Raw genomic sequence first — 20,325 nt, 5'->3', positions numbered from 1 at the left:
CCAGAGAAACAGGAAGGTCCCACTGCAGTCACCTCTTCCATATTCTGGGGTCTCTAGAGGCTTAATCCTATCACCCTTCCATTCTAAGCCTTACTCTCCACGAAAGGAACTGTTCTGATACTTGAACCTTCTACTTTTATTTCAGTGGACACATTGCCCAGAACAAGTATGGCTACGAATTAACTATGTATCTGCTTTGAAAATTAACCCTTAAATGTCATCTTCAGCTAAAATCCTTACCTTAACCTTACCTGTCCTCAGGTGAGGACAGTTGAGAGAGACAGTTTAGACATACTTCCACCGTAAGCCTTTTAAAGATTTGGTAAACCCACCAACCCCAGGGTTTGTCTGGAGCTGAAGTCTGTGATTTCATGGCGAATAGTGGTTCATAATCAGGACCCCTCAAGAATACTCAAGGGCAGGTTTCAAGAGTCTATCAACTCCAGAAATGTCAAGGAAAAATCCATTTACAATGGGCTTTTTTTTTTTTTTTAATGGGAAGAGGGTCCATTGATTCTCTCAGATTCTTAAGGGAATCTGTGATCCCAAAGTGGTCTAACGTGGAGATAGATAATGCGCAAGCTGATCGTTTTGGAGGGACTCAAGGTGTTACGGCAGGAAGGAGTCTTCTACCTCCTCCTTCCCCTCCTTTTCACAGCTCCTTCCAGGGTACCATAAGGTAACCAAGAAAAATGATGACAATGAGAGAGGAAAAAGGTAATTACAAGAACATGGAAATGTACGGTTGTTTAGCTGACATCTGATTCAGAACTTTCCATGTGAACCCAAGTATTTGGTTTTCAATTCTAAAGAGATCATGTTTCCTAGATTGAAAATGTGAAAAAACAAATCAAAGCTTCTCCAACATGTTCTAGATAAAATTTTATTTTCAATATTATAGTAGAAAGTTACCAGGCTTGCTTAAGGAACCCAAATTAATCCAGCTTTACTCAGAATGTTGTTGGCAAGTATAATAAAAATAAGAGGTAGACTTGTCCCTGAGGTAATGTTACATTAAAGCACAAATCTGCTGCTCTTGTTTAGGTAGAACAGCCCCAGGATTGGCAACTAATGATAACACATGGGAATAAATAGAACAAGTATCGAAAACAGACATCAGAGTTTACCTTCCCCACCAAGCAATTTGGATTATGGCTTTAGGCACATATCATAAATATGTTAAGAAATATCTTGTGTGATACATATATTTGCAATATTTGTGTTAAATTTTAATCCATATACGTTACTAATAAACATGCTGGAATTTATACACGATAGTATTGTGAATGTGAAATGAGGGCTAAAATGGCTTGAGGAATTTCTTACATTTTATTTATAAGAATTACACATTTTATTAATGATTGTTGTTAGTTCCTACATTTGCAAAACAAAAATTGACAAACTGAGGAGTTACATTTGGTTTTCGAATGCATGACAGACACCAAAAAGGGTCTGATTAAAATAGTGAGGGAAAAAGCATAAACACATATGGGAAGCATACTTTTGCTTATGTAACGCTATCCCAGTTTCAAGAAGCAATGCTTTAGATTCATTCAGTGTATTACATATCTGTGTGGGTCAGAAACACAGACATTTTAATTCAATCTTAGAAAGCCTAAGATTAGGAATTGTCTTTATGCCTGCTTGTGAAAAATAGGCAGATTTGTTTTGTTTTTTTTAATAGCAGGAATCTCACTGACTCACTTAAAATCTGTAAATAACTTTAAATTGTGCTCTGGATATGTAAATCCAGCCATAAAATATCCTTAGTGATAAAGTCAGTCATCCAAATAAATTAAGCCAAATAAAACTCCAGTATGGAGTCATTCCTTTTTTATGAATCCAATGAAGTTATACCTCCAATTATAAAGACAATTTTCAGAACTAAGGAGGCAACTCAAAAGTTATCTGGCTACAATGTTGCCTTAATACACATGGCACGGAAATGAGAAATCTGAAAAGCTCAGCATATAAAATTTGATAACTGTTGGCTCAAATGTTTAAAAAGTTTCTAAGAAACTTCTAGATACATACTTACTTGCTAAGTAAAAACAAATCACTACAAAGTTTCTTTTAAGCAGTCACTAGAAAGTTTATAAGAATCTCTTGTACTTAAAAAAAAATTAAAGAAGCCAATAAAAACCACATTAAAAACACAAAACATTAAAGAAAACAAAACTTCTTAAAGCTGCTTCTTCCAGGGATTTAAACAATATGAAAGGAGAATATATGATGATTTACTTTCCCCTCCAACACATTCATGTGTCAACTCCAAGAGGAACAGAATGGGCCACCAAAACTATCTGAGGTTCCCTCCCAGTTGCAGCTTTTTAAACTTTGTGGAAGACAACAGGAGGGTGTGTGAGTTTCCTCCAAGTCTTGTGACATGTACATAGCTGACGCCTACTGGGCTGAAAAAGCACTCCTTGTCAATTTTTACTTAAAATTATGAGTAACAGATTCTCTGCAGGACATCTTTAAAGGGAAATCCTGCCAGAATTAGTATCTGAAATGTCTGGATAATCTCCAGAAAGTTTAAAATATAAAGTGCACACACAGACACATACACTCAAGAAATTCCCACTGCCTAGGCTAAATTGAGGGCATATTTAAATGAAAAAAATTTCTATAAAGGATGATGTATTTCCTGTTTTTTGTTTTGTTATTTCAGTGACTATCAGAACCCTTCTTGTAGGTTAGAAATGGCTGAACTATAGAGCTTTTCTTTTGAAATATCTGGAAAGAGATGTGGCCCCATGTTCTCACCTGTAGCGTTTTTGGTAGCTTGAGAGATGAACTGTGGTTTGTGGCTTCTATCATTGCTTTCCTGGGAAATTTGCTAACTTTGAGCCTTGGATTTGACTAGGATAACTCATAGTAGTTGCCTGCTTCCTGCACCAGTACCGTGGACCTGGCATTCCCTGCTGTTGCCTATTTCCCTATGAGCTGGCAACAATTGTTATGTCACGTCCACAGCTGTATGACTTCATTTAAGCACAGACTCAGATAGTCTTTTGAAATCTTAAGTCAGAACTTGAAAAGTGGCTAGATATTTCATGAGTTGGATCTAAAGAAATGTTTGAATATTGAACTAATCCACAACAGGAATTCTCAGTGGGTCAAACTGATCCATAAAGCAAGTGACATTTGCTCTTAAACTCTCCATCTGAGGCCATTTCTTCAGTTTGTAAAGGTGGGTGAGGGAGGAAATGTTCCGCCTTAACTCCATTTATGCTCAGACCAAACTTGAACTGTCCTTGTTCTAAGTGCCAAAGGAATGATATGTTAATATTTTCTGAGGACAAACTCAGTTACATACAATCAAAAAACCTGAACTAGGGAAATATAAAGCCAATCAACTCTGTGCGTTGTTATTCACCCGACTTTGATGAAGATATGATGAAAATGAAAACATGGTGATTAGCAGCAAATTGTTCTTCTGTCCTTTCACTGAATCAATCTATTATAAAACAGTTAATCTAACATAAAATATTATTAGTAATAGATTTTAATCCTCATGACACCATGGCTAGACAGGCATTATTTTTCTCCTTTTATAGGTGAGGAAGTGGAGTCGAGGAGGTATAAAATCGCCTATGTCCCCATCTAGCTATGGAACTATTACCCTCTTTATTAAACCTGTGCTTCCTGAGAGGGTAATCTACATTCACTTATCCAACCTATGACCTCCTGCTCCCTTCTCAAACTACTCCACCAAAGAAAAGCTTCATTAAGCTCAATAAAGATCTTAACACCCCAAAGAATAGTCTTTAATCTTACCTGAAATTTCTCATCTCTGCCATGTCCATTTCTTTTTGAAATTCTCTTCCCTTGGTTTCACTAAGTCACACTCTCCTGATTTTCTCCTTGGGCTTAGCATCGTCAGCCTCCTCTCCCTTTATTCACCTCACCCTTCCCTAGAGCTTCATCCTCAGTTCAGAATGCTTCTCTCTACACTCTCCATGGGGTTCCTTATGAAAAAATTAATGATATGACTCCTAAACCTGTATACTCAACTGGTATCACTCTGAGGTGCCAGACCTGTATCCTGTTGTCTACTAAACTGTCTTTGTCTAGAGGTCCCCAGGCATCTCAAACTCAGCAGTCCCCAAAACACCATCTCCTCCCGACTCCCCACTGTACAGAGAGTCCACTGTATTTCCTGTCTCAGGGCATGGCACAATCATCCAACCCATCATACCTTGGACTCCTCACTTTTCTCATTTATTCTCCACCATCCCCATCATTCATCCTAAACCCCAACTTCTGTTGGTTTTACTTTGTTAAATATCTCTCAAATTTGTCATTATCCCTGCATTTCTGGTCCTCACATTTCTCACTTGGATTACTGTCATCAGTCATAAAACAACTGACATCTGTCTCAGTCTGGTCCCCTTCTATCATTTCTTTATATCACTATAAAACGATATTTATTTAAAGATATCAGTTTATTGAATTATACATGCTTCTTGCAGAAAGTTTGGAATAAGAATGAAAAAAAGTTTAAAATGACTTGCAATCCAAGAGACAGAACTCGAAACGTCACCCAGATATTATGCATACATATAGCTATACAAGGGAATGTTTCCCAGAGGATGGGAAAAATATTTGTACACATTTTTAAGTCCACATTTTACTTCTCAGAAGGGGAGACATTGATTTCACAAATAATGTATACTTCTTTTTTTCTCTCTGCAGGGATGGAGAGCTATATGTAGTTGCAAAAAATATATATTAATATATTTTGCTTATTTTTATCATGATATACAATCAAAATGCATTTTGTCTTTTTTTTAGTATATGCATTTTTTAAAAACAACTTTTTTGGAGTATAATTGCTTTACAGTGTTGTGTTACTTTCTGCTGTGTAACAAAGTGAATCAGCTATATGTATACATACATCCCCATATCCCCTCCCTCGTGTCTCCCTCCCACCCTCCCTAACCCACGCCTCTAGGTGGTCACAAAGCACTGAGCCGATCTCCCTGGGCTATGCAGCTGCTTCCCACTAGCTATCTGTTTTACATTTGGTAGTGTATATATGTCAGTGCCACTCTCTCACTTCGTCCCAGCTTACCCTTCCCCCTCCCCGTGTCTTCAAGTCCATTCTCTACATCTGTGTCTTTATTCCTGTCCTGCCCCTAGGTTCTTCAGAACCTTTTTTTTTTTTTTAATTCCATATATATGTGTTAGCATACGGTATTTGGTTTTCTTTTTCTGACTTACTTCACTCTGTATGACAGACTCTAGGTCCATCCACCTCACTACAAAATAACTCAATTTCGTTTCTTTTTATGGCTGAGTAATATTCCATTGTATATATGTGCCACATCTTTATCCATTCATCTGTTGATGGACATTTAGGTTGGTTCTATGTCCTGACTATTGTAAATAGTGCTGCAGTGAACACTGTGGTACATGTCTCTTTTTGAATTATGTTTTTTTCAGGGTATATGCCCAGTAGTGGGATTGCTGGGTCATATGGTAGTTCTATTTTTAGTTTTGTAAGGAGCCTCCATACTGATCTCCATAGTAATTTACATTCCCACCAACAGTGCAAGAGGGTTCCCTTTTCTCCACACCCTCTCCAGCATTTATTGTTTGTAGATTTTTTGATGATGCCATTCTGACTGGTGTGAGGTGATACCTCATTGTAGTTTTGATTTGCAATGACTATACTACCCAAAGCAATCTACAGATTCAATGCAATCTCTATCAAACTACCAGTGGCATTTTTCACAGAACCAGAATAAAAAATTTCACAATTTGTATAGAAACACAAAAGACCCTGAATAGCCAGAGCAATCCTGAGAAAGAAAAATGGAGCTGGAGGAATCAGGCTCCCTGACTTCAGACTATACAACAAAGCTACACTAATCAAGACAGTATGGTACTGGCACAAAAACAGAAATATAGATCAATGGAACAGGATAGAAAACCCAGAGATATACCCACACACATGTGGTCACCTTATCTTTGATAAAGGAGGCAAGAATATACGATGGAGAAAAGACAGCCTCTTCAATAAGTGGTGCTGGGAAAACTGGGCAGCTACATGTAAAAGAATGAAATTAGGACACTTCCTAACACCATACACAAAAATAAACTCAAAATGGATTAAAGACCTAAATGTAAGGCCAGACACTATAAAACTCTTAGAGGAAAACACAGGTAGAACACTCTATGACATACGTCACAGCAAGATCCTTTTTGACCCACCTCCTAGAGAAATGGAAATAAAATAAACAAATGGGACCTAATGAAACTTCAAAGCTTTTGCATAGCAAAGGAAACCATAAACAAGATGAAAAGACAACCCTCAGAATGGGAGAAAATATTTGCAAACGAAGCAACTGACAAAGGATTAATCTCAAAAATATACAAGCAGCTCATGCAGTTCAATATTAAAAAAACAAACCACCCAATCCAAAAATGGGCAGAAGACCTAAATAGACATTTCTCCAAAGAAGATATACAGATTGCCAACAAACGTGAAAGGATGCTCAACATCACTAATCATTAGAGAAATGCAAAACAAATAATGTATACATTTTAAAGGATTTTGGTAAATTGTCAAACTGCCTTTCAGAATGGATGATCTTTCTAGAAGACAAATCTAATCACCTCACGTCCCTGGTTAATCTTTAAAAGCATCCCCTTGTTTTTCGGAGGATGGCTAAACTTTTCCGTTTAGCATGTAAGGCATTTTGTGATCCCCCTTTGACCTCTCCAGCTTCATCTTACACTACTTCCCCAAACCATTTTTCTTATTTTCATACTTTAGGGATTCTCAAATGTCTCATTTCATATTATCTTAGTACTCCAGAATCTCCTTTTCTCTGCCCAGAAATGCCCATACCAGGCTAGCCCGACTCTTCTTTCAGGACTCAGTTCAGGGGGTCACCCCCAGCCTGTTCAGCTTCCCTCCCTGCAGTGCAAGACAGTTTGACTTTCTTCTCCCATAACATCCTCTGCTTGCTTCTCTCAAAACACTGTATGGAACTACAATTGTTGATTCTTGCCATCTCCTTGAAAGCAAGGCACATTTTTAAGATTTTCATTCATATTCTTTGTACTTAGCTGTCTTACAGGATCCAGGAGATTACTGAGCCAAGGATTTAAATTCACCATGTCCTCCTTTTTTTCCATCACACCCCAATGCAATCCCTTCCTGCTCTTCAAACACACATCCAGGTTAGGTCTTACTACTAATCACTGAAGAGGCACAGAGGTGCAAATAGAGACAAGCCTGGTAAAACAGATAAAACACAACACTGGGAACTTATAAAAATTTAATAACCTGTTCAAAGTAGTTGTTCCTTCTTTTTTTGTGTGTGATGTAAATGGAATAAACAGTGTTTCTGAAGGCCCAAAAGTCAGGCTTGCTTTCTTAGGTGGTTTGGAAGAGGTCTGTCCTGTGTTCTTTTTTTTCTAAATTAATTAATTTTATAGTTGATTTACCAAGTCAAGGTAAATCAACTATAAAATTATATATATATATATAAATTACATATATATATAAAATTATATATATATATTAAATACTTTTTTTGGATTCTTTTCTATTATAGGTTATTACAAGATATTGAATATAGTTCCCTGTGCTATATGGTAGGTCCTTGTTGTTTATCTATTTTATGCATAGTAGTGTTTATATGTTTATCCCAAACTAACTTATCTCCCTGCTACCCCCTGCTATCCCCTCTGGTAGTAATCATAAGTTTGTTTTCTATGTGTGTGAGTCTATTTCTGTTTTGTAAATAAGTTCATTTATATCATTTTTTAGATTTTTTTAAGATTCCACGTAAGTGATAATTATATGTCTCTCTGATTGTATGACAATCTCTAGGTCCATCCATGTTGCTGCAAATGGTATTTCATTCTTTTTAATGGCTGAGTAGTGTGTGCACATATATACCACATTTTTTTAATCCATTTATCTGTTGATGGACATTTAGGTTTCTTCTGTGTTTCGGTTATTGTAAACAGTGCTGCTATGAACACTGGGATGCATGTATCCTTTTGAATTAGTTTTCATCTTTTCAGGATATGTGCCCAGGAGTTGGATTGCTGGATCATATGGCAACTCTATTTTCAGTTTTTAAAGAAACCTCCATACTGTTCTCCATAGTGGCTGCACCGATTTACATTCCCACCAACAGGGTAGGAGGGTTCCTTTTTCTCCACACCCTCTCCAGCATTTATTATTTGTAGACTTTGACGCTGGCCACTCTGACCAGTGTGAGGTGATAACTCATTGTAGTTTTGATTTGCATTTCTCTAATAGTGATGTTGAACGTCTTTTCATGTACCTGTTGGCTATCTGTATGTCTTCTTAGGAGAAATGCCTATTTAGATCTTCTGCTCATTTTTTTTATTGGGTTGTTTTTTTTGATATTGAGCTGTATAAACTGTATATTTTGGAAATTAATCCCTTATTGGTAGCATTGTTTGCAAATATTTTCTTCCATTCAGTAGGCTGTCTTTTCATTTTGTTTATGGTTTCCTTTGCTGTGCAAAAGCTTTTAATTAGGTCCCATTTTTAAATTTTTGCCTTTGTTTCCATTACTCTAGGAGACAGATCCAAAAAAATATTGTTGCAATTTATGTCAGAGTGTTCTGGCTATGTTTTCCTCTAGAAGTTTTACAGTATCCAGTCTTATGTTTAGGTTTTTAATCCATTTTGAGTCTTATTTTTGTGTACGCTGTTAGAGAACATTCTAATTTCATTCTTTCCCATGTAGCTGTCCAGTTTTCCCAGCACCACTTATTGAAGAGACTGTCTTCTCTTTGTTGTATAATTTTGCCTCCTTTGTTGTAGATTAATTGACCATAAACATGTGGGTTTATTTCTGGGCTCTGTATCCTGTTCCATTGATCTATGTGTCTGTTTTTGTGCCAATACCATACTTTTCTGATTACTGTAGCTTTATAGTATAGTCTGAAGTTGGGGAGCATGATTCCTCCAGCTCTGTTCTTCTTTCCCAAGATTATTTTGGCTATTTGAGGTCTTTTGTGTTTCTGTACAAATTAAAACTTTTTTGTTCCAGTTCTGTGAAAAATGCCATTGGTAATTTGATGGGGATTACACTGAATCTGTAAAATGCCTTGGGTAGTAGTATGGTCATTTTAACAGTATTGATTCTTCTAATCCAAGAACATGGTATCTCTTTCCATCTGTTTGTGTTGGCTTCGGTTTCTTTCATCAGTGTCTTACAATTTTCAGAGCACAGGTCTTTTGCAGTTAAGTTTATTCCTAGGTATGTTATTCTTTTCAATGCAATGGTAAATGGGATTGTTTCCTTAATTTCTTTCTGATATTTCATTGTTAGAAATGTAATGGATCTCTGCATATTAGTTTTGTATCCTGCAACTTTACTGAATTCATTGATGAGTTCTAGTAGTTTTCTGGTAGCATCTTTAGGATTTTCTATGTATAATATCATGTCACCTGCAAACAGTGACAGTTTTACTTCTTCCTTTCCAATTTGGATTCTTTTTCTTCTCTGATTGCTGTAGAGTCCTGGGTTCTATTTATTCTCCTGTTGGCTTGGTGTGGCCTTCAAAGTGGAGCAACTTGAGTGAGTCTGTAGATCATTTTAACAGCCACTTTAATAGTGCTCCTAGGTTCTGTGGAAAATGTACACCTCAGAGCTTATAAATGTGTTTTTCTTTCATCTCCCATGTACACTGGGTCAAAGACTTCATTGGTATTAGTCAAAGAAAGCAAACCTTCCATCGTCCCCACCCCCTATCCAACTCACATAAATTAGCTCTTGATAGAAAAAAAATCCCATTTGGCCATGGGTCAAGTGGCATTTCTGAGGAAGGGATGAACCGTTTCTTCACACACTCTTCTTCAGCTCACTGTTGCACTTTGACCTCGTCCTTGGTGCTTCATGTTCTGACTGAAGTATCAATACATTCTCCAAAAAGTTCAAGATGGTTCTACATTCAGGTTACGCAATTTCTACATTTATTGTTCTAAGGCATTAAGGTCTTTTTGGAAAATATACTAATTTTTGTAAGATATACCACTCTTCACTGAATCTTTCTGATGGTCAGAAGTGAGTTTCCTTTGACTATTCAAAAACACATGGTCTGGAGATGGAACACATGAATATATGAATACCTGAGCACATTATTCAAATATCTCTACCATTATCTGCAACAGTAGAAAGTAGCAGATGAGAGTTTAGCTATACATTTGCTGAAAACTAGGTAACTGAAAATGATTTACTGAGGTGAAATTGTTCACGAAATGGCAAACTTTCAAGGAATGAAAGGACTAGAATTATTTTTGTGTAAGAAAAGTATAACAAAATCCTTTAAAAATGTTCAGAATAGAATTTTAAAATGTAAATACATATATGTATCAATTAATCCTAGTAATTAAAATAACAAGCTTCAAAGTACATAAAATTTAACAGAAACAACAGACAACTTTATTTTAAATAACATTCTTAAATCTGCCCATTAAGATCATAGTAGATAAACATGGAACAACTTTTATTAATGAAATTAGATTTTTAATATGAAATCAGCTAAATAATTTTATTTACAAAAAAATAAAAACTCTTATTTACTGTGGAAAAATAACCATTTTGATGAAACAAATTTCATGCAAACAAAATAATATTTTATTTGCTTCATTGTCTCTTCTATTTTTATTTTCACAAATTAACAGTCATAATGCTTTTATTTGCTTCATTGTCTATGATCTAGTTTGACTCAAATGTGGATTACTTTGATATCTCTTGAAGCATAAATGGTAAGGTCCTTAAAGACTGAATAAAAAATCAGGTTGGGTGTTCAGTATTTGGAAGCTGAATCAACAAACTAATTGGAATTTGTGTTCACAGAGGATTTGTCATTTTTCTTCCTTTGCCCTTATGAAAATATATTAATAGGAAATTAGCAATGGAAAATATTTTTTAGTTTGTTACATTCCTATCAACTTTGCTTAGCAAATTATATTTCTTTCAATATTAATACTTTGTCTAGAATTAGTGTAGAGGTAGACCAATCTTTGTATTCAAACATTTTCAAAAATAGTTTTAAATGCCATGTAAGGTATTATATAAAACAGTATTTAAAACAAATATTTGAGATTTAATTTACTATTTTAAATAAGTTCCTCTTTTATATACAATAAATTGTTGCTTGAAACTCATCTGATTGAAATGATTACTCCAAGGAACTATTTTAGTCTTTACAGACCAAGAACACCTATTTTTTTTTTTGTGGTATGTGGGCCTCTCACTGTTGTGGCGTCTCGCATTGCAGAACACAGGCTCTGGACGTGCAGGCTCAGCGGCCATGGCTCATGGGCCTAGCCGCTCTGCGGCATGTGGGATCTTCCCGGACCGGGGCACTAACCCATGTCCCCTGCAACAGCAGGCGGACTCTCAACCACTGCACCACCAGGGAAGCCCAAAAACACCTATTTTTTAATAAGCGTTTCTATTTTGAAAAAAAAAAGTTCTAATGATTAAATGCACTTATAGATCCCCTACAACAAAGTATTAGGTGATGGTGACTATTAATATAAAAAATGAAATTCAGAAATGCAAACTGGGTTAAAAAAACTATATTAAATGACTTACATCTATCAGTAGTAAATTATATTTTTTCTCTCACTCTTGTTAGCATTGTACTTTAGAATAGAGCACAGCAGTGCATGGGCTCCTCGGGTGTTCTTCTGTACCTGTAAACACATCCCTGAACCTCCCAGCCATGTAAAAGTTCACTCTTGTGGGGGAGATGAGAAGCCATCTGTCTGCCAGAAATAAGAGTGAGGGCTTAGTAATAAAAAAATATTTTGCAAGTTTCTGTATTTTAGGTTTGAACCATTCTCTATTAATTTTAAAGTAAAAACACTATTTTCAACACCAAAAAAAAAACATGACCGCATTTTAAGTTTCTGCTTAATATGTGTAAATTTACACGTGTCACTTGAAATCCAATAACACAACAAATGAGTCCTTTCCTAGAGATAAAAGCAGAAGATTTATTCTTCATTCAGCATCTAGAAAGAAAATAAACCTGAAATGTGTAATTTTTAGAATAATGTGAAAAAGAAATCTTCCATGGAGAACCCAATTTACAAAAATTCACATCTTTGTAAGATTTACAATGAATACAACACTACTGTTTTAACTGAACTGTGAGTAACTGAACTGTGAGTGTGGGAAGTGCTACTGGGTGGGGGATTCTGGACTGTGAAATGCGTATTTCTTTTTGTAACCACTCACCTTTAACTTTGGGGAAAAAACGTTTACTGTATGACAACATTAAGTAAATTAAAATCATTACTCTTCTGTCACTGATGATTTCCTGGATTTGACAACAAGGTCTTTAATGGATGAGGAAAGTTCTTGAAGCTCTTTACGAGTCATACTGATGATATCTTCTTGTTCTTTGTCTAATTCATCACTCAAGGGATCTTCTCCCTGCCCAGTCTTCTTACTTTGACTGACTAAATGCTTTATAACCAAACCTTGATACTTCACTAAAAGAGTATGTTGAACCTGTGAAAAGAGGAGAAAAGTTAACAAACATGATTTAATTTTCTGTAGAACAAAGTATTGGGTTGGCCAAAAGGTTCCTTCAGTTTTTAAAGTAAATTCATTTTCACCAGGAACTTTATTGAACAACATATTCATTGTTTTGTTCCACTACTTTCTGCCATTTTTCAGGCAGCTTCATAATTCCACCTTCCCCCAAATTTTTTTTCTTTTTGAACACAAATGTTCCAGGTGCCTTTTACAGTCTTCCAGGGAACTGAAGTTTTTTCCAGTAAGAGAATTTTGTGAAGACTGAAATAAATGGAAATCTGAAGGTGTGATATCTGGTGAATACAGCGGATGAATCAGAACTTCCCAGCCAAGCTGTAATAGCTTTTGCCTGGTCATCAAAGAAACATGCAGTCTTGCCTTATCCTGATGGAAGGTTATGTGATTTCCCTTGACTAATTCTGGGTGCTTTTCGTCTAGTGCTGCTTTCAGCTGGTCTCTTTGGGAGTACTTGTTGGAATTAGTCTTTTGGTTTTCTGGAAAAAGCTCATGATAGAGGACTCCCTTCCCACCATATACACAACATCACCTTTTGATGAAGACCTGCCTTTGGTGTGGTTGATGGTGGTTCATTTCGCTTGCTCCATGATCTCTTCTGTTCCACACCACTTTTCATTGCTCATCATAATTTGTTTTAAAAATGGAACATTTTCGGTAGAAAATCACGTGCGGAAATACTGTCAAGGTTTTTTTCACTTAACTTACGTGGAACCCAAACATCAAAGCGATGAACATAACCAAGCTGGTGCAAATGATGAAAAACGCTTGATTTGGATATTGTATGTCGGCTATCTCCTGCATGGTGTAATGTTGATTGTTCTCAATTAATGTCTCAGTTTGACTGCTATCAACTTCAACTGGTCTACCAACTGTGGAGCATTGTCCAGCGAGAAATCCCCAGTACAAAACTTCACAAACCACTTTTGACACGTTCAATCAGTCACAGCACCTTCTCCATACACTGTACAAATCTTTTTGTGTGTTTTGGTTGTGTTTTTACTTTTTTTTTTTTTTTGCGGTACACGGGCCTCTCACTGTTGTGGCCTCTCCTGCTGCGGAGCTCAGGCTCCGGACGTGCAGGCTCAGCGGCCATGGCTCACGGGCCTAGCCCTCCACGGCATGTGGGATCTTCCCGGACCGGAGCACGAACCCGCGTCCCCTGCATCGGCAGGTGGACTCTCAACCACTGTGCCACCAGGGAAGCCCGTTTTTATCTTTCTTGAAATAATAAAGCATAATATGCTGAAAATGTTGCTTTTTTAAATGGCTACACAAAAATTCACCAATTTTGATGTTTTCTTTTTAACAGCACACTGATATGACAGCTGTCTTAATACAATCTAACAATATTGTTTCAAATAAAGTTAAAGACAACTGACTGCTACTGAAGCCATCTTATGGAAAAAACCAAAGGAACTTTTTGGCCAACCCAATACATTGACAGTCTTCATCTTTACAAATTACTGGCCATAGAATTAGAAAGCTGAATCTAGCAAGGTCTTTGCTCTCAAGGAATTTACAGTTTGGGGGAGATAAAACATGAATAGATCATTTTAATGTAAGTTGACTGAGCTAGCTTCTGTCACCAAAGATACTGTCAAAGTGATATGGAAGTTCAAAGAAGCCAATTTACCTTTAGCTGAAGAGTTTCTCAGATGAATTTGTGCAGGATAAGAATTTTTGAGCTGGTCCTTAAAGGACAGGTTAAACCTGCATAAACTGAAATGGAAGACTGAACATTATTATTTCTCTTCCAAAAGCTTAATTTCTGGATTCAGAATATTCCTTACCATGGATCTTACAGGATCCTGAAAGATTCCTGAGCTATGCTGAGTTTTAAAAATCAACCTCCTTATTCACTGTTTCCATTCTTGGAAGCAGGAAGATGATGTTAATATGTTTTGTGTCTTAGTGTTCACAATGATTCACATCTATCCATTCAAAATAGTCAGAATCTAAAAGCTATAAAAGTTTCAAGTGCACTGAAAATGTAATACCTCTGGAATTTTACTATTCAGAAAAGCAATGATCTGTGGGACACATCTTCCAGGTGCATGGAGCATGCTGTGGGTTGAGAACTGAAACAACAGAACCGATGTGAGATGCAGAATAAGAGCAGGGTCTTCTGTGACTTTTAGCTGTTCAGCCAGTGCTTGTCGATGCTGGAACAGTATCTGCCTAAACAAAAATAAAATAATACATTATCATATTTTAACAAGTTCTCACCAACTTCAATTCTTCTATTCTGTTTTCATTTTTAGCATCTCTAGTTTAATTAATCTAGTTCCATGACAATTTTAAAGGACTTTTTAGGGGATACAGACACACATAATCCTAAACAGTATGGACAAACTAATATGCTAGAAAATGACAGAAAAACATATATATATGGAGCAGGGATACTCAAAGTATGCTTTTTATTTTGAATTGTTGGGGATCAAACAGATGTGCATTAGATTAAATAAGTGTTCCTATAAAGGTCTTAAAGCTAAGAAGTTCCCAGCCTTGATCAACTATGGGATTAGCAACTCTGCTACCGTATTCTATTGGGTCAGAGAGAGGATATGAAGACTAACTATGACTGAAGGTCTACAGCCATTTAGACACAACAGTTCTCTATGCAAGATTCAGACAGACTCCAATTTCAGATATGAAATTTCAGACATTAATTCAATGTTACCTTTCCCTTTTTTTGTCTCCCCTTTTCACCATAATATCACAAGCTTCTGCTGCAGAATCCAGACACGAAAGAAAGTCTTCTATGCTCTGAAAAGGTATTTAATACCATGATTTACTTTTATAAAACAGGTTGCCTAAAGAAAAGCAGTCATTTAATACCATTTTATAATTTTACAACCTGGATACAATTTTTAAAAAGGTCATTTTGTCATGAAGTTTGAAGCTGTGATTTAGGACTAGAGGGTAAAATGCCGCCAGCTTGGTCTCTTCCTTCACCTGCCAAAGAGGTGTCTGAGTGCAGGATAATAGGTTTAGATTTAGTTTTCAGTTATTCTGATAAAAATCTATCTATTCAAAGATCACAAATTCTAGCCCAAATATCTAAATAGAATAAAACTTCACTTACCTTTTCATTCAGAGAGCTATGGAGTTTTGTGAGAGCTACTTTAGTTTCTTCTGATAATTTACTTAGAATTTTTTTTCTTACCTATAGGGCAAAAGAAATTCCTTTGGAATTGTGCCTTTGACATGTACTGGATGTAAGTTTAAACAAAGCAAAACAAAAAATGAGTATTTACTATTGAAACAGAATGCTGAGTGAAATTTATCTTTGTTCTTATATTTTAGACCACAAACTAGGGATAAAAATATGCTAAAACACTCTAAAATCAGAATGCTAGTCAACAGTCAAAGACGCTAGATGCAGCCGTTACTCCTCCCATCTGCTCCAGCAGTATAAGAAGAAGAATGATGAACAGAGAGCGCATGAGTGAATGAGCGAGCATATACACACCATTCATCATGCAAGAAAAATAATTTGGGGTAAGAGGCTGCTCCTGCTTTTTTCTATTGTGGTGGGAAGAGTGTTTTTCTCTAAGACCAAGTGAGGGAGCCCCACTCATAAAGATCCAGAAGGCCATAAAGATCCAGGATGCCTATAAGCGAGGGGACCTGAACCACAGAAGGATGGCTGCTTGTTATACTGTCTGGTGTGTGGAACCTTTTCAGCACCCCTCTCCACACAGCTGTGCTTTGTGAAGTTTGGTGGCATTCTTGACCAGAGTCTTAGGGCTCCTTCTAGTGCAAAATTTCTGGAGGAGGCCTTATTGGAATGGCTTGGCCAGCAGGCCCTGAAAATTACAGTATGTCTTAGAAGATTGGACCAACCTATTGACTCCTACCGCATGCTACAGCAATCCTCCTGTGGCCCTTAAAGGGCATGCGAAGGACCCCAGGTACTTCCCACAGCAGAGGCTGGCATGCAGGCAGGTACATGGAACTATCCAAGCAGTTGAGAATCACTGTTCAACGCAAAGAATGGGAGGGAAACAGTACCTTGCTGGGGTAGTAGAGATAAATGGACCTTTATCTGGAGGTTTCGGGGGAGTCCTTGCTATGAGTAGTCACATGATACTAAAAACATCCCCACAAAACAACCTATCCCACCTATGCAACAAAGGCCACATCACGAGAAGCCACAAGCATTAGACTGATTTGGTTTGACCTAGATCAAGGCCAGTGATAGCAGTCAGTCTTATGAAGGCACTGCTGTCTCTTTCATTCTTCCTAATCTCCAACCTTAAGTAGATCTAGGGTGAGGAAGAAGAGGAGGAGGAGGAGTCCTAGGGATAGGCCATACCTTTCCTCCTGTAGGCAACTGGGAGCCATAGCTCCACCTTACACTGCAAGAAGGGAAGAGATGAGCTTTGAATTTGAGATTAGAATTTAAGAAAATGAACTGGAATTAGTCTAAATAAATGAGATGGTGTCACGAAATGAAAATGACTGCAAAGTCAAAACACTGATAAGGGACTTGCAACTCAGCAGGAAAAAGGGATGTGATGTAACAATAATCAGGAAAAAATAAAATAGCTGATTCCAAAGTAACTAAGCATCATTACCCTTTTTTTTTTTCCTTGTTCTGGGTGCTTCCTGGGATTCTAAACTGTGATGCTAGCCTAGACCTTTAAGACTCTGTTAAAATTTCAGCTGCTTTACTTCCAGCTTCTATGATGGACACCTCTTCTCCCTGAAGATCTGCCTGAATTAAGCCAGTTCATTTGTCCCGTCTCTCTTTCCTACCCCTCTTTGAATAGTGACCCTCACTCTTTGCAAGGCTACCTGGTGAAATTAAATCCAATCTGAGTCATCTGATGAGCTTAAAAAAAGATTTTGTAGGCTACTCAGCTTATTTACTTTTTTTCAGAGATAATACAACGTTTTCCTATTGCTTTCTGTACAATAATAGGAAGTAGAAGGCCAAGCATGCATGCTATATTTATTACAGGCATTCCCAGACACAATGACTAGTATTTCCTTACTTTTATTATTACTGTTAATAGAATGGTTATATTACCAATCCTAGTAGCAACTGTATATATATTGTACTAAACTTGAACTAAAAATCTGACAGATTTCTTCCTAAAAACTCCTTTTATTTTCCTTTTAGATGTGGGAAAATAAAACATGCTTGGATTTCAAAGCAAAACACATCAAGAGTGGCAAGAAAATCACTAACTTACTTCACTTGTAATGGTTGCAGGGTTGTCTACTGCCATCATTAAGTCCGAAGCTAAGAAGTTGAAAATGAGATTAGTGACATCAGTACACACTGTCTTCAGCAAGTGCTTCGTAAGAGCAGCCTGGGTATCATCTGGAAAATAAAAGTGCTTCATTAAAATGAATGTCCAAGGACAATTATGAGAATCAACGAAAAAACAGTGTTAAGTATAATACCTGTAAAGAACTTCATCCCTTTTTCAAATAATCGAATATTATTATAAAGGTTTGAAACCTCTTCTTGCAAGTCCTTGATCGTGTGCTTCCTGCCAGTTCCAGAGGCAGAAGTTGAAGACATGAATACTGAACGTACCACTTCGAGATAAGTTTTATTTAGAGGTCTGTGCATGAGATAAATATATTTAGTTTATTAAAATGTACTGGGTTTACGTAGATAAGAAATTTTGCTTCTATGCAAATAAGGCTTTAAAAAAGATCCCTGTTAAATAAGATTAATTTGGAGAATAGTTAATAAGAATTTTCCCTCAAATTCCAGAAATTCTAACTTCAATGAATTATTTTTCTCTGTTTTAAAGTACTAAAAGTTATTGCATGAAAGACAATAAGAAAAACAGTAACAAAAGCTTCAGTTCAAATTCAATTCAGAGCAGCTTTTTAAAGTTAACTTGGAGACACAACAGTAGCCTATACATTTGTTTCCCATCCTCAGGAATGATAACAAATTCTCAATTTCTAACGTACTATAAAAGATATGTATTTTTAAAAAATCTTTTTATGCCCAACTCAGAATAGATTATTTTAAAAAGTTATGGCAAATGATTAATAGTAACTATTTCATCTTTTTATATACAAAAAATGTAATTATGTAATGTATTCACGCACAAGAATGTTCACTTAAGTTTTTAAAAAATCTCACTTACAAAAGCTGTTCTTCTAATTCAAAAATTTAGATGCACTAGGCTCCTGGATTGCATTTAGAGAAGCTTACACATAGAGACTAACTTGGGGGAAAACCATGTTAGCTAGCAGTAGTCAAGTTATACAATTTCTTTTATTTCTGTATAAAGATAAATTTAGCCTGGTTCACTTATAAGGTAGTGCTATTTTATTCTCTTTGAGGGCAGTGTGTTACTTTATTTTCTCCCTAAAAGTGCACTGTTTAATCTCTGTCAAATAGAAAATACTCTTTTCTTCATTTTAGATGTATTTTCATGCAGTGTTAGAGACCAGCCAGTGATCAGTGCTGGTGTTTTTCTCCCAATTAGAACTGTAAGATGAGTGAAGGAGACCACCTCCACACTCCTGCCCTGTATTTCCGATGAAACTGCCTTGCTCAGAGCACTTAAATGTTTGTTGAACTGTTTCTGTAAGCACACAAATCTGGAATTTGATGACTAGGTTAAATTTTAAGGTTTGAAAAGAAAACACCTAAATTATGTTTTCTATGATCTTGGTAAAAATTTTAAGTAATAACTCACTAAATTTCTATTATAAAACAGAAAACATATGTTCTTATACTTGCTTTATTAAGTACTCAGCAAGTTCAGAAATAAACTCCTCAGGGGCATCTTGTAAATGTTTTTGTAAAAAATCTTCAATCTCATCCTGTAACATAAAAGTGATCTCTGGCTTCTTCTTTCCTGTAATAAAAATAAGCCATAGGAAAAAACAAAAATAAGCAACCTACAAGCAAATAAGGTTCCATTAATATATATAATAAGATGGTAATTCATTTATTGCCTACCATAAAGTCTCCATTGTTAGTTTGTCACCAAAATCGCCAATGTCCAATAGCAATAACCAATGAAAACACTTAAAATAGGATATATAGTGGCATTTCTTTTGAGTAATAATTTTCTAACTTGTTTTCTACAAGTCAATCAAAAAATAGACAATTTTTTCCTCCCAAACTTGGATGATGCAAATAGTTGGAAATCAAAACTAGTGGATAAAAAAAAATCTTTTAGGAAAGGATAATTTTTCTGTTGAACAATGGATACTGAGCAGAATGTCCTTCTTTATAAAAATATTTAATAAAAATCCAATCATCCTTATAATTTACACAAGCTTTTCAGGAAAGGTCTTTATAATCAAGTGAACCACAACTCCAGTAGAATGAAGCTAAAAATTGTCTATTTTGGAAAGGCATGGAAGAAAAAAACAACTTAAAAGTTTACACCCATAATTTATTTTTGCTCTCACAAAAATAAATAATTCTATACCAAGGAAAATTTGTATGTAATGGAAATAATTGTTAACTGTGGAAATGTCATGCCTACTCACTCACTTGGGAAAGTATGAGTTGCAAAGAAAGCTAACAATATTTCCATTACTAATTGTAAAACTATAAAAAAGTGATTATTCCCAGCTAAATTAGGTTATTGACTCTATAAGTAAAACCTTAGAAATAAAAATAGAATAGCTCAAAAATCAATTTTCACTATGCATCAAGATCTAAGTACACCTACTTATTATAGCTTTAGAATAGATGGAAAAGTACTATCCTTTTTTTCTGAGATCTGCTATTCATTCCTGATCTCTCACAACAAAT

At 36.0% G+C, this 20,325-nt stretch overlaps 2 protein-coding genes and 2 long non-coding RNA genes across 5 annotated transcripts in view; 2 read left to right on the top strand and 2 right to left on the bottom strand.

Annotated features, from left to right (window-relative positions):
• Positions 1-4,435, bottom strand: part of FHL5 (four and a half LIM domains 5) — a 38,295-nt gene extending 33,860 nt beyond the window's left edge. Inside the window, exon 1 of the mRNA XM_004329118.4 lies at positions 2,767-4,435. The gene's annotated coding sequence lies outside the window, so the exon portion shown is untranslated. The remainder of the gene's footprint in view (positions 1-2,766) is intronic.
• Positions 1-17,838, top strand: part of LOC141276005 (uncharacterized) — a 98,121-nt gene extending 80,283 nt beyond the window's left edge. The window contains exons 2-3 of the long non-coding RNA XR_012324751.1: positions 15,882-16,076; positions 17,704-17,838. This is a non-coding gene — a long non-coding RNA (uncharacterized lncRNA). The remainder of the gene's footprint in view (positions 1-15,881; positions 16,077-17,703) is intronic.
• On the top strand, positions 3,059-9,989 carry LOC141276004 (uncharacterized). Its single transcript, XR_012324750.1, has 3 exons — positions 3,059-3,193; positions 7,572-7,611; positions 9,864-9,989. It is a non-coding gene; the product is annotated as an uncharacterized lncRNA (long non-coding RNA).
• The window catches only part of UFL1 (UFM1 specific ligase 1), a 51,829-nt gene continuing 41,837 nt past the window's right edge, over positions 10,334-20,325 (bottom strand). For both annotated transcript variants that reach the window (XM_073789443.1, XM_019929449.3), the window contains 7 exons: positions 19,297-19,414; positions 17,991-18,154; positions 17,777-17,907; positions 15,661-15,741; positions 15,256-15,341; positions 14,573-14,753; positions 10,334-12,530 (listed from right to left, as the gene is read on the bottom strand). In XM_073789443.1, coding sequence (XP_073645544.1) covers positions 12,312-12,530; positions 14,573-14,753; positions 15,256-15,341; positions 15,661-15,741; positions 17,777-17,907; positions 17,991-18,154; positions 19,297-19,414 — 980 coding nt within the window. In that variant the 3' untranslated portion in view covers positions 10,334-12,311. The remainder of the gene's footprint in view (positions 12,531-14,572; positions 14,754-15,255; positions 15,342-15,660; positions 15,742-17,776; positions 17,908-17,990; positions 18,155-19,296; positions 19,415-20,325) is intronic.

The sequence above is a fragment of the Tursiops truncatus genome, chromosome 12 (genome assembly GCF_011762595.2).
Source record: "Tursiops truncatus isolate mTurTru1 chromosome 12, mTurTru1.mat.Y, whole genome shotgun sequence".
Lineage (NCBI taxonomy): Eukaryota > Metazoa > Chordata > Mammalia > Artiodactyla > Delphinidae > Tursiops > Tursiops truncatus.
The sequence above is the reverse complement of the archived record's forward strand: the minus strand, read 5'-3'. Positions and strand labels throughout refer to the sequence as shown.